Source organism: Taudactylus pleione, unplaced genomic scaffold (genome assembly GCF_031769625.1).
Source record: "Taudactylus pleione unplaced genomic scaffold, aTauple2 ptg000374l, whole genome shotgun sequence".
Classification (NCBI taxonomy): Eukaryota; Metazoa; Chordata; class Amphibia; order Anura; family Myobatrachidae; genus Taudactylus; species Taudactylus pleione.
The window spans coordinates 372527-387649 of record NW_028284775.1 but is presented as its reverse complement, the minus strand read 5'-3'; the positions used below and the strand labels follow the sequence as shown (position 1 = coordinate 387649).

The window sequence follows — 15123 nt, the reverse complement described above, 5'->3', positions numbered from 1 at the left end:
GCTGGGGCCAGAGGCAGGTGATGGGGGCTGGGGCCAGAAGATGTGGCTGGGGGCAGAGAAAGGTGATGGGGCTGGGGGCAGAGAAAGGTGATGGGGCTTATGCGCTGAGGATGGTGATAAGAGGCTGAATTTGAAGAAGATGAGTAGTACTGTGGATAGCTGACTGTAGACATCATCCCTCCTACCCCTGAGGCATCCACAGCACTGTCATCAAGAAGACCTTACAAGAGACGGCAGACAAGAACTACAGCCTGCATCATCAGTGACAGAGGGACAGTTTGGTAAGTCACAGTGTATTTAAAGGCTGGCATATCTTTCAGTTAACATTCTCATGCTTCGCATATCACACATGCAGGGGAGGGATGTGCGGGATCGGGGATCATGGTGATACGGTGGGGCTCCCAGAGACATCAGTGTGCCGGGCCCAAAGATTTCTGTTGCCGGCCCTGGTGGAGGGTCCATGGAAACCTCTGCCTCTCTGCCTGCTATACAGGGGAGGAGCAATCGAACTGATCGGCCACCGCCCTGGTTCTGCCTCTGGCTGAGGGGCATTTGCTGCCCCCTGTTCAGGAAAACAGCAGATGGTATATTTTGCAATTCAACCTTAAGTATAGTGACCAAATGTGACAATGAAGATGGTTGAGTCAGCCTAGAACACACCACTCGCACCAATTTGTCCCAGAGGTTCTTAATGGGGTTAAGATCTGGACTTCAAGTTGACCAGTCCATCTGGATTACCGAATTTTCTGTATACCAGTCTAGCATCACCCTGGAAACATGACAGATGGCATTGTCGTCCTGATAAAAACATTTGTTTTTTTGAGCTGCAAGTGCATGGGCCTCCCTACAAAGTGTTCTTGTAAAAATCTCCACATTAATCACTTTAGTCTTCATAGTGTGTATATATATATATATATATATATATATATATATGAACCAAACCAACAGGCGGCACTCAGAGACTTCCATAAACAGGTAGCGGATTTATTCACACATCGTGCTCATTATCAACGTTTCGAGGAACTAGTCCCCTTCATCAGGATAACAAAAACACACTAAAAACAAACATTAAATACCCTTACCTCCATGCTTCCCCTGAGTGAGAGCCGCGATCGCGTCTGCCAGCTTCGGGCACATCTACTTCCGGCGCCAGCGTCATTCTGTACACCGGAAGTGATCACCTTACAGCGCAAGCTGCAACCATGGCAACATCTAACAAAAAAAATGTAATGTGGATAAACACATAAAGACAAACGCCATCGTTATAGTGCTATGTGAACAAGTAAGATGTATGGCTAATGGTCATACAAATATTGCACAAATCTAAGGCAAGTCATTGAAAACCAGGACATGACCATAAATATAAGAAGTGCATAGTGAAAAAATAAATGTGAAAAAATATGTGTATCAAAAAACTGTATGTAAAAAGATAATATATATAAAAAAACTAGTGACAGGAAAAAAGTGTCTGACTAAAATCAATCCACCTGCCAAAAGCAGGCTCTAAAATCAAATATCGGAAAAATGTGTAAAAAATAGAAAATATGTTAATATACGTGAATCTCTTGTACAAAAACAATTTTGTGTCCATTACACGTGAACAACATGAGCGTATATCTAGTGTTGCACTTTTAAAATAAATAGAGTAGAATTCCCTAAGGCATCAAAAGTTATATCCCTACAAATAGAAACATAGAAGTATTCTTTTTTTTTAGAAAAAGAGAGACGTAGCTTATGCTTTCACAATCCTGGGCAGACCAATATGACAGCTCTCACTCCTCGGTGAAATGAAAATCACCAAACTTCATAAACCAGATGGTAAGCATATAGAGGCCAAATCACATCAATTATACACAAACCCACTGTTTGCATAGATAGATAAAAACATTATATATACATATATAACAAATACAACACATATAGCAAGATCTCGACTATCATCCTACAAAAAATTGAATAGGCCTAATGAATCATTCAAGCCTCTGGGTTGTAAAGTACCTAGACGATGAATCCATCTTGCCTCTAGTTGTAACAGTTTTTTAGCTCTGTTACCCCCTCTAAGTGTCACAGGCACATGGTCCACAATTCTATAACGTAGTGTAGCCATACTATGTTTGTACTCAGTAAAATGTCGGGCTACTGGCTGCTCGCTATCGCCTGACAATAAAGCTGCTGGTATGGCACTTCTATGCTGGGCCATTCGTTCTTTGAACTGTCGTTCAGTTTTGCCTACGTAGTACAGGCCACACGGGTAGCTAATGACATACACCACGAATTTGGACGTGCATGTGAGGGGCCATCTGATCTCAAATTTTTTTACCAGAAAAAGGATGTCTGATCTCATTCCCTACAACGAGGTAATTACATGTCACGCATCCTAGGCATTTGAAACAGCCATTTTTCCTACTAAGAAAGTGTATTTTTAGGTTTATTAAACCCTGAAATGTCTGTCTTGACAATGAGATCCTTAATACTTCGACCTCTAGAATAACTAGGCATGATTTTAGTATTATGTAACATACATTACATAATACATAATACTAAAATCATGCCTAGTGACACCTTTGCTTTCTGATGCTTCAATGTACATAAACTTTGTTTAATGCACAAAATTATTAAAAACATTGTATAAAATTACCTTCAGGCTGTGTGTGTAGCTGTATATGAAAAATAAATAAATTTTGTGTATGTACACAAACTTTGTTTGATGTAGAACATTTTTTTTAAATATTGTGAAAAAAATACCTTCAGACTGTTTGTATAAGGTGTATATAAAATATAAATGCATTCTGTGCTTAGACTTGGGACCCATCCCAAAATATCTCATTATGGTATGCAAATATTCCAAAATATGGAAAATTCCGATATCCAAAATACTTCCGGTCCAAAGCATTTTGCATATGGGAGACTCAACCTGTATATATTTATATATGTATATATGTATATACAGTATATATCAGTGATGTGCAGTCAGGTGGGCCAGGTTAGCAGAGCCTTTCCTGTCATACTTAGGTGTACTCCAAAGTTTTGACTATAACAATGATAATAAAAACATAAATCTAATATTATAAATATCTTCTATGTATTATTCTAATCATTTTTATGGTAAAAACTCTGGATTAAACGTGTATGGCAGTAAAGTCACTGCCTCCCTTGTCTACTTTTCTGCACATCCTTGAACACAACACACCAAATTTCTAGCACCATATACTGCTGCACCTTTGTATAATGCCAACATAAACCCTCGGGCAGGGCCGTAGGGAGGGTGGTGTGGCCGTTGCCTCCACACAGGGCAGAATCCTCCAGCGGCACCGGCCACACACTTCCCGGCGCCGGAGGTCTGCAGGAAGAGACCTCCGGCAGTGGTGCGCGGTGCACGAAGAACGTCGGTGCATGATCCTGTCCTCCCCTTGGAAGGAAAGGTAAGCACCCAGGGGAAGGAGGGGGCGGAGGAGCGAGAGGGGCGGCAGTGCTGCACAGGGCGCAGTGCCGTCCAGATACGGCGCTGCCCTCGGGTTCATATATTTATCTGTAAATCTGGCTCTGATACTAGCCAGTGCCTCCCCAGTCATTTGCCTCACCACACGTCACTGAAGAGACAGAAGAGAAATCTAAACCAAATCAATATTTGGTTTGATCACCCTTTGCCTTCAAAACAGCATCAATTCTTCTAGGTTCACTTGCACACAGTTTTTGAAGGAACTTGGCAAGGAGGTAGTTCCAAACATCTTGGAGAACTAACCACAGATCTTCTGTTGAAGTAGGCTTGTTCAAAACCTTCTGTCTCTTCATGTAATCCCAGATAGACTTGATGATGTTGAGATCAGGGCTCTGTGGGGGCTATATTATCAATTCCAGAACTCCTTGTTCTTCTTTACACTGAAGATAGTTCTTATTGACAATGGCTGTATGTTTGGGGTCGTTGTCCTGCTGCAGAATAAATTTGGAGCCAATCAGGTGCCTCCCTGATTGTACTGCACGATGGATAAGTACCTGCCTGTATTTCTCAGCATTGAGGATACAAATAATCCTGACCAAATCCCCAACTCCATTTGTTAAATTCGCAGCCCCAAACTTGCAAGGAACCCCCACCATGCTCCACTGTTCCCTGCAGACACTCATTATTGTAACTCTCTCCAGCCTTTTGGCTCAGTACTGGTAGACACCAGTGGGACCCAGGTACACCCATTTACTCTTCGGAGAAGTCTGGCCACAAGTGGTCTTCATGGAAGAATTGCTGACAGAAGCCATACCTTCGACATGGAAACAAGGCCAAGTGACTTAACTATGCACAAAACAATAAGTAAAATGGCAGCAGGTGCTCTGGACTGATGAGTCATAATTTTAAATATTTGTCTGTAACAGAAGGCAGTTTGTACGCCTAAGGGCTGGGGAGCGATACAATAATAAATGTCTGCAGGCAACAGTGAAGCCAGCTTATCAAATAATATCCACACAAACTGATTTTCTAACTAAGGTATATGAAAGTGCATATTCCAAGTGAATACACCCTGCAGAAATTTTCATGTACATCCACATTATACTTATACCCCTTTCATACTGCCATCAGGTAAACCGGGTTATTGCACATACTGTAAATGCGCAGCAACCCGGGTTACTGTGCAGTGTGACAGGGCCAGGTTGAAATATCCTGGGTCGAGGTATTTCAACCTGGGTAATGAGCGGTGTTCAACCGGCTCGTGGTGTGAACAGGTAACCTGGATCCCGTTCACTGCATAGGAGAGCCGGCACTTGGAGATAATCTCATCTCCAAGCGTCGGCTCATCACATGACGCCGATGGCGTAATCGACCCGGCATTATTGCCAGGTCATTCCGCCAGTCTGAAAGGGATCTCAGACGGGTCGTACCCAGGATAGGCTAGTGCACAAATCCCGGATGCAACCCACCATTAGCGATCTGAAAGAGGTATTATTGTATTGGTGAGGTGTAATTGAGAACACAGGCTAATCAACTATAATTGCACAATCCACTTAACAGAAAACAGGGCAAGTATACTTATAACTATCAAACTACATAATGTGTGTAGTGTGGATAATTTGTGAATTTAAGCTAATTCACAACAAACATACAGTTTGTCTCTTTGACAATTGATGCATGCAATTTGTTTATATTTTAAAAGACCAACTGCTGCAGGGATATTTATAATTAACTTAGTACATCAACCACAATTGCTTTTTATTATAATTAATTGCAAATATTAAATATTTTTACATCTACCCAATACCACATATGGAAAATACTTGAGTACTGAGCAGACGTGCATTTACTGTCTGCTTAATATACCTGTACTAATTATAACTCCCAGCTCATTTATTGTAGGATAGTGCAGATTTTCTACTATTTTTCCTCACCTTTTGAGGCTATTGAAAAACACAGTTGTATTTAACGTCTATTAATACCAATCTCTGCACAACAGTGTAAGGCAGTTAATACTGCCAATAAACAGATGATTGGAATCCTAGGGGTAAATTTACTAAAGTGAGCGTTTTTAGAAATGGAGATGTTGCCCATAGCAACCAATCAGGTGCTACTTAACATAGCACCTTCTAGAAGATAATAGCTAGAATCTGATTTGGTGCTATGGGCAACATCTCCACTTCTAAAAACCCACACTTTACTAATTTACCCCCTAATATCTAAAAGAGCATTATTTAATAATAAGGTTGCATGACAAACCAGGAAAATCTAATACTCCTTTTACACCGAGCTAAAAAAATTGTTGGTGTAAATGGCTCTAACCGGGTCCAGGGACCCAGGGAACCAACTCTGGTATTTTGCAGGGTTGGCCACGGGTGACCCGGATCACGCCGCATACCAGTGGCGCTTGAAGATGACATCATGCGTCTACTTCAAGGCTGGAAGAGCCGGGTCACTGCAGAACTGGCTCCGGTGTGAACAGCACCGACTCAGGAATATCCTGGGTTGGCACCGGGGGAATTTCCGGGTCTAATCTGATTTGGAACCCTGTTCCAACCTCCGGGTCAGATCCGGAACTTTGGTATAAAAGCGGTATAAATGATATGAGTGCCAATTGCCCTGGTCCACAATATATAAGGTCAGTTACTTTATTCTCAACATCATATTCATATGTTAGTAACCTGATAATTTGTTCAGTATACTGCTAATAATATAAGTAGTTACTGAATTGAGATACAATTGTGGTAACAATTAATTGATACATCACTCTTTAACTGTAGCAAGTGCATTCATTAATAAGAGGGAACACCCTCATCCCATAATATAAGGCAATATTTACCTACATTACAGCATATAAAACTGAGAGCAAGACAACACCAGAAATTAAAATCTGTATATTTCACAACTTTGCAAATTGTATTATTTCATGTTATCTTTAATATGAATTATTACTTTTAATATTACACTTGTACGGTACACAATTTTAATTAATGAAATAAAGGTTATATTTTACATAACAACTTCTATAATTCGTCAAACAAAGAGTTAATCCTTTTCCTTTTTTTTCTTTGAGAAATCGCATTATATGAGAGATGGACAGGAGGAGAGATGCAGCATGTGATTGAATAGAGAGCAAACTTCTAACAAGACCCAGGTCATGCATGCATGTATAGAAATAAACAAAAATACAAAAACAAAAGATGTTCCTCCAAGTTGTAGGGCCGTATTCAATTTGAGGCGAAATGTCGGAATCGGCGATAATTTATCACCGATCACGTCATTGTCGCCTGTTTTAATTATGCGTATTCAATTTCAAGGACTTTTCGCCAGTGCGAAAAGGCTTTGAAAAAAAAGGGGATAAGTTTTCACCATGTTTTACATGGCGAGAAAAATTGCAGAATTGGGGTTTAGGGGTGTAGGCTTAAAAAAATAGCCTGCACCCCTGGGAATAGCCCCTAAAAATGAACTGTGTCAAAAAAAGTAAAAAAAAAATAGGGACACCCCAAAAAATGTTATTTAATTTTGGGGTTAAAAAAAAATATAGGGAACACATTTTTAATTAACAAAATTAATTCATGGGGGGTTCCCAAGTATGCGGCAGGTGTTTAAAAGAATGCGGGTGGTACTGGCAGGTGCATTTTTTAAGAATTTTCAAAATGCACTTTAGGGAATTAAAAATATGCTTACCCCCATTTTCATGTACCCCAAATTTGATAGGAATAGTTATTTCCCCCCCAAAAAAACTAAATACTATTCTTCACCACTTCCAAATATGCACCTGCCGTGGTTATTACAAACCCTGACTTCCTTCAGCAGGCAAAAATGGGGGTACCCATAATGATCCCAGGGGGGTTCCCAGGCACATTTCCCGAAAATTCCCGTTTTTTCCAGAGATCCAATTTCGCCGGGTCCCATTTTCGCTCCTTTTAAATTGAATATGGGGATAAGCGGGCACGCGACCGATACTTTATCCCCACTCTAACCTCCGATGTGGAGCGAAAAGTCCAGCACAGACTTTTCGCTCCCATATTGAATATGGCCCGGAGTCTCTTAAATTTATTTCAAAAACAGATGCTATGAAGGAGACGTTTCTTCCCCCTTATATGCCTGGAGGGTAGGTATGTCACATCTAATAGTTTTTCACTACACAAAAGATGAGTAATTCATGCGTTCCCCTATTGATGATGGGGGCCGCACTTGGCTTCCATGCAGGAGGTGCGGAAAAGGTATATGACACTATCTTGGCAAGGAAGAACTACTATATAACTCAGAAAGATCCTCCAAACATCATGATAACACACCTAACTTACGTATATAAGGGGCAAGTGAAAGCTTGTAAAGGTTTCTTTAACTCTTAAATGTAGTACTTCTAAAACGCAGAATAAAGCTGAGAAGAAGATATTCATATTATTATTATTACCCATACTCAAACTCTGTGCTGTATGGTATTCTCATCTGGGTATCTTTGTTTTCCACCAGGTACAAAACTTTAAGTCCCAAATTGGTGTGGGTAACAAAATATATTTATTTTCTCATAAAAAAATCAATAAAAACACCATATATAGTATATAAGAGACATATATATAAAAAAATGTATATGCAAAATAGTCATGAAATATGCAACAATGTGCAGGGGAATAGGAAACTGCACCTGGATGAAAAAAATATATTATGTAAAAGAGGTATGTGCAAAAAAAGGGGATTCTATAGGTGCTGGCTCCTATATATCAATGGATATTAAAAAAAGGCACATACCTCTTGTCCCAAATGTAGGTTCAGGATCCCTTCCCAGTGTAGCCTCCAAAACAAATGCGTTTCGAGATCCAAATCTCTTTATCAAGGTGTGGAGTTATACTGGCAAATGTCTTGTATAAATAGCGCTGGTCCGTAACATCAGAATGACATAACTACCGGTTCCGGTCCGCGGGCAGCCTTCTCTAATATCTAGTTTCTTATAACCCCATATTGTTCGTGGGGTTATAAGACACTAGATGTTAGAGAAGCGCTATTATATTCTTTGTAACCTTTTGTACATAAGCTTTAAAGACATACTTGAATTACATTTTAATTCTAGTTCTGGATCTGTGATATTATGATCCAAGGCCTCATATGGCTCGTGTTACCTATTTTTCTAAGTATTGATAATTATGTATGCAGGTGAGAGCAGACGCTCACCTTATGCTTTAGCATTATATTCTTCTTCTGCTGGTAGCAGTTACCAGGTTTAGCTAACCACACGTGCTGAGGTAACCTGTAAAAGTCACGGGCGGCTATTCACAGATTGGCGTATCTGGAGGGTCGGCCTGCAGGACGTTGCCAATGAGGTCATCCACAGTGCAAATTGCACAAATACAGCCTTCTCACCTGCTCAGAGCTGGGAGATATCAGGTCGACTCCTACACTTTTAAGAAAACAAAACACTCCCCATACACAGTGTTCTGCTGGCACAATCAGCTGCTGGACAGACTAGACTGGCTTCCACTATATAAATAAATGAAAAGTGGTGGAGTCATCTCGACTCCTTGGTCGCTATTGTAAGAAGGGAGACTGAATGGTATGGATTCAGTAGTCCCAGTAAATTAACAATTGGAGCACTTAACTAGTCCCTGTTGGCATTATTAGTAACACATCAAGTGCAGTGTCAAACACAGTCACAGAGACAGTTTGACCCCACAAGAGTGTAGCTAACGTGCTGCCTACAACAATGCAGACCTGACTAGAGAGCAGCAGCCTGGATTTAGTGGGAACAAAAGTGTTAAGTCAGCACAGCGGGGTTAACACCCAAAACTTGGTACAATAAGGCAAAAGGATAAAGCAAGGTGTGTTGTTGAAAGTAATCTTTGGACTGATACGAGATAAGGCAGAGAATAAGTAAATGCTAGACACTGGTGCAGAGACTCAGGGGTCTATTTACTAAGCAGTGTTATGAGACAGAGTGAAAAGTGATAAGAAAGTGATAAAGTGCCAGCCAATCAGCTCCCAACTGTCATTTTTCAAACACAGCCTGTGAGATGACAGTTGGGAGCTGATTGGCTGGCACCTTATCACAGACTTATCACTTTTCACTGTGTGTCCTAACACTGCTTAGTAAATAGACCCCTTAGTCTGGCAACTCGATAACCATGTTGCCAGGTAAATATAATGACAGACACACTAGGCAGCAATAATGACTCAGCACTCAATAAAAGCACCTTTAGTATAGGCATCTAATCTACTCTGCCCAATACTCTGAACGAGAAGCGTAGTACTGGTATCTCAGCATGGATGCTAAGCAAGTGAAGATGTGGCTTATACATAGAGAGCTGTATTCATAGATTGGCTTTGAGAATGTATGTGGCTTTGTGCTAAACTGTATAGCCCATAATACATACTTGCCTACTCTCCCGGCAGTTGCGGGAGGTTCCCAATATTTCAGCACTCCCCCACACCATTGGAAGAGTAGGCGGATTTCCCTAGTGAAGTGGGCAGTATGGAGATATTTTACAGGGAATTAATGGGTCTGTATGGAGAGACATGGCTAAATGACGTGAATCGCGCCAGTTAGCCCCACCCTCCCCTTGGGGACCTGTGAATCACAACTGTCAGCTGCATCTCCTCTCTGGGCTTCTTCCGGAGAAGAGTTAATTAAAGTCGGCAAGTGTGCCATAATGGCCTGTGATACAGGCATCCTCAAGACCAAAATAAAATGTAAAAGACTTTCCAAATCCCATGGCACTGCAAGTAATAGTGACTGAACCCATGGCACAACCAATTATACAACGTCATGAGAATGAATCACTCAATGAGTCTTCCATTGTCCTGGTTATTCAAAAGTGATTATTAACAATAAATTTTCGTGAACTAGGTAGCCTAGATAAGGTTATTCCATTAAGGTTCATTCCAAATACTGTACTATTATTGTTTATACTCACTTTTGAAAAACCAGGATAAACTATAACTCATTAAGGGCCGTATTCAATTAGCCGCGAAAAGTGCCGTTTGGAGAAAAGTTTTCGCCGATTTGGACTTTTCGCCTGTTTTCAACTTATCTTCCGTATTCAATTCCAGGAGCAGGCGTAAAAAAAAAAAACAGGCAAAAAGTTTTCTCTATGTATAGGCAGGCGAATTGGAAGTGCAAAATCTATATTTTGGGGTGCAAATTTTGGGATTTGGTCCAGAACCCTTAGGACACCCTCCTAATGAGTAATCAGTCCAAAAAACTTTTTTTAAATGAAAAAAGTGTTGGAAAATGGGTAAAAAGTGGGGGGCCTGGTACTTTGGGGGGCTATATGGATAGGTCAGGTGTTTTTGGGATTGCACAAGGCTGCAGCAGGTGTATTTTTAAGATTTAGTTAAATGTTCACTTTAGAGACAACAAAATATGCTAGTACCCATTTACATGTACCCCAAATTTGACTCTACTTATTTTTCCCAAAATAAATTGCTTTCTATCATTTTTCAGCACTTATGCATATAAGCATATAACATCCAATTCTGACACTTTAAGAACACAAAACACTTTTATTAGGGCTATTACGACACTTCTATATTGATTTCTAATGTTAGTGCAGCTTTTCCTGGGGTACAGACTGATTTCCCCCAAATTTTAGGGACTTTTCGCCAGTTTCGCTTTCTGACGATTTAGACTGTTTGCCTTTTCACATCTTTTTTTATTGAATAAGGAGATAAGCAGGAGCACGCACACAAAAAGTACTGTATAAAAACACGCGAAGGCAGCGAAAACATTGCAGCTTGGCTTTTTCGCGGCTAATCGAATACGGGCCTTAGTGTTAATGTTCATGTTTTTATTGATTTTGTAAAAGTGTTAGTACCAGGTACTTATACTTTTTGTAGATATACTGTAGTTTTTCATTAAAAAAATCTTTACTTGAAAACTATAAAGCATTTTTTGCTAGTTTTAATTAATTGTATAATTATTATTATTATTGTTGTTTATTTATATGGCGCCACAAGTGTTCCGCAGCGCCTTACAAGGTACATAACCAAAGAGTGACTTACAGTAAAATACAATACAATGAAGGAGAAGGACATGGATAATATACATTGATTCATAGGTGGCCATAACACCCACATAAGCAGCAAAGCATAGGCACCAAGTGTTAGGTGTCCTAGTGGTGAGTAAGAAGTAGATGAACATAAAGTAAGGAGAAGCACAAGAGGGTAGAGGGCTCTGCTCGCAAGAGCTTACATTCTCAAGGGGAGGGGCAGATAGATGGGCATGATACTGATGGGGAGGAGGGAGCATGTAGTAGCAAGTTAGGATGAGAGCTGGAAAGCACTGATGAAGTATTGGGGCTTGAGAGCCCGTTTGAAGGATTGTAGAGAGGTGGAGAGTCTGATGTGGAGAGGGAGTTCCAGAGGTGGTGAGCGGCACGGGCAAAGTCTTGGAGGCGGGAGTGGGAGGAAGTAATCAGTTGGCATGAGAGGCGGTGTGCATTTGTTGAACGAAGAGGGCGGACAGGAAAGTGAAGGGAGATGAGGTCAGAGATGTAAATGGGAGAGGAATGGGTGAGGGCTTTGTAAGCGAGTGTGAGAACCTTGAATTGGGCTCTGAAGGGGAAGGGGAGCCAGTGAAGGGCTTGTAGGAGAGGGGAGGGAGATGTAGAGCGTTTGGAGAGGAAGATAAGCCATGCAGCAGCATTAAGGATAGACTGGAGAGGAGCGAGATGGGATTTGGGGAGGCCAGATAGGAAAAGGTTACAGTAATCCAATCTTGAGATGACCAGTGAGTGTGTCAAGGTCTTTGTAGCATCCTGGGTGAGAAAGGGTCTGATCCTGGAAATATTTTTAAGATGGAAATGACAGGACTGTGAGAGGTTCTGGATATGTGGTTTAAAGGAGAGGGATGAGTCCAGGATAACTCCAAGACAGTGCACTTTGGGGCTAGAGGAGATAGTTGTGCCATCAATTGATAAAGAAATAGTGGGAGGTGAGGTTATGTGGGAGGGTGGGAAGATGATCATCTCAGTCTTGGACATATTAAGTTTAAGAAATCGCTGGGACATCCAGGAAGATATAGCAGAAAGACAGTTGGAGATACGAGTGAGGAGAGATGTCAGGGGAGGAAAGGTAGATCTGAGTTTCATCAGCATAGAGATGATAATGGAGGTCAAAAGAGCTGATGAGCTCACCTAGAGAGGATGCATAGAGGGAGAAAAGAAGTGGTCCAAGAACAGAACCTTGGGGAACACCTACTGTGAGAGGATGTGGGGGGGGAAGATAGGCCATGAGAGGAGACAGAGAAGGATCGATCAGAGAGGTAGGAGGATAGCCAGGAGAGGGCGGTGTCACGTAGACCAAGGGAGTGAAGGATTTGCAGCAGGAGAGGGTGGTCCACAGTGTCAAAAGCAGCAGATAAAATGTGTAGGGATAATGTGATAGCCCAATAAGGTATACCACAGTGAAAACTAGACAACCTGACACATCAGATCAGGGCACTCCTGAGTTTATTGAAGCCAGGGTCCAAGAGATTTCATTCATCATTAGAACTCCCCATCTGTGGACTTCTTAATGCATTCTGTAGTATAGAATGTTATTGTCTTGTAATAACTTGACAATGACTACTAAGAGGAGTAGAGGAGACGCCCTCTTTCAAATGATGGTATATCTCAGACTGCACGTGAGATCCAATTAGCGGGGAACCTGACCGGCATCATTCCACACAACAGTCAACAGTCAAACAATATACCAGCGTACAGGCCAGTGTTTCTTCCCGTTATCTGGAATCTATCATATTATTTGCTTGCACAATTAACTTTAAGAGACTTTATTAAGCCCGGGACATACCAATTAACGATATCTGTGCAATGCAAGTATAAACTGGTTATTTATGATGGAAAGTGGCATGTTGAGACTGTGGGCCTGATTCAGTTTTGGGAATAGAGTAAGATATAAAAGCAAGTAACTGTGAACCTGGACAAACCATGTTGCAATGCAAGGGGGGCAAAAACATGCATTTTTTGCATGCAGGGAAAATACTGGATGCTTTTGCATGTAGCCCATGCATGCTGGACATCTTTATTTTTACACTGCAATTTAGATTTCTGTTTGGACACACCACTCCTAAATCTATATCTATATCTCTTTGCACATTTTACATCTGCCTCACCTGCAGTGCAGCATGGCTTTACCAAGATGCACAGGTACTTGCCGGATATACATCTGCACAATATCGGCCAAATTTGGCCGACTTAGCCAAATTGGAACAACAAATCAGGCATTTTGTGCAGTGTGTATGCCCGATTTGTGTGCTCCCGCAGACGCATGTGATATCGTGTGATTGGCCATGCTGCACTTCCAATCACACGATATCGCATGTGGCGCCATACATATTAATGAAGGATGGAACAAGTAAACATTCTATCGTTCATTAAATCATGAAGTGTTTGGCCAAATCGGAATGACAAATCTGGCATATCGTGCAGTGTGTATGCCCGATTTGCACACTCCCGCGGTCGCATGCAATATTGTGTGATTGGCCTGCTGCACGGCCAATCACACGATATTGCACGTGAGGCTGTACATATTAATGAAGGACAGAACAGTGATCGTTCCATCATTTTGTCGAAGCCGGATGGTTGGCTGAGACCTAAATTGTAAAAATAATGTTTGCACGATGCCATCTGGTGTAGTCAGTATAATATTATTGTGCATGGTGCTATTTTAGCATTGTGTACATCTGCCTTGTTACTGCACACTGTTAAAGTCTTTACATAATCATGAATACACATATAATTAAAGACATTATATATTTAGTGATGACAGACAAGTCTTGTGGACATGTCTGGGACTAGTAATTGGAATACACAAATATACTGTGAGTGTTTACTTCGCATACAGATACAGTGGCAATTGAAGTATAACACAGACACTGATATGCTCATAGGGAGTGTTCTGAATGTGGATTTAGAAACAATTGTCAGACGTGTAGCTATCGTTAGCAATTGAAGGCCTTGTGTCCATGCTGATGTGGTTAAGAAGAACTGACAATTGTATTCTGAATAAACATAGGAAACCCTATTGTTAAAATTATCAGACTTCTTGCCAAAACTTGCTCCACCTGTGAACAGGACAAACTCTATTGTCTGTCATTTTTTTTAGTTCAGACAGAAGTAATATTACTGTTTGAAGCTATGTATATGTATATATATATATATATATATATATATATGTAAATATACACTTAAACGATCACATGGGTATCCACAATGCATGGGTATCCACAATATATATACAGTTGCAATTATAAATAGAAACACACAGCACATGTTTTGCGCTGTATACAACCCCTGCATACAGCGCACTTTTTACACTGCATGAAGACACACAACGCATACTTACATATAATCATAAATATACACGCACTCATAAAAGGTTCCTGCACATTATGGTTTATATTAAACTTATTAATTATGATGTAAAATGTATGTATTTGATATCTAAGGTTTAGTACATGATAAGCAGACCATGTTTGGTACCATTCTAAACCACTGTCTATTTGCAGATCTCTGGTTCCATCGGCAAGTAGATCGCAACATGCGTCTGCAAGTTATGGATTATAGAGCATTAGGTGTTAGAATGTACTTTGTATGTAGTGTCTATTGATTAGTTAAAACACACACAAAGAGCCATTGGAGAGCTGAACTACCATTGTACAAACTGACCTATGACAGAAGAACCAAGAA

General features: G+C 40.8%; 1 protein-coding gene across 4 annotated transcripts in view; it reads right to left on the bottom strand.

The window, feature by feature from the left end:
* The window catches only part of LOC148508169 (amine oxidase [flavin-containing] A-like), a 125667-nt gene that overhangs the window by 91633 nt on the left and 18911 nt on the right, over positions 1-15123 (bottom strand). For 2 of the 4 annotated variants that reach the window (XM_088444907.1, XM_088444910.1), the window contains exons 1-2: positions 3743-3793; positions 1083-1212 (exon numbers count right to left, since the gene is read on the bottom strand). The exons of 1 other annotated variant lie outside the window; for it this stretch is intronic. In XM_088444907.1, the coding sequence (XP_088301033.1) occupies positions 1083-1137 (55 nt within the window). In that variant the 5' untranslated portion in view covers positions 1138-1212; positions 3743-3793. Of the gene's footprint in view, positions 1-1082; positions 1213-3742; positions 3794-15123 lie in introns of those variants that run through there. One more of the 4 variants, XM_088444908.1, reaches the window with a different exon arrangement.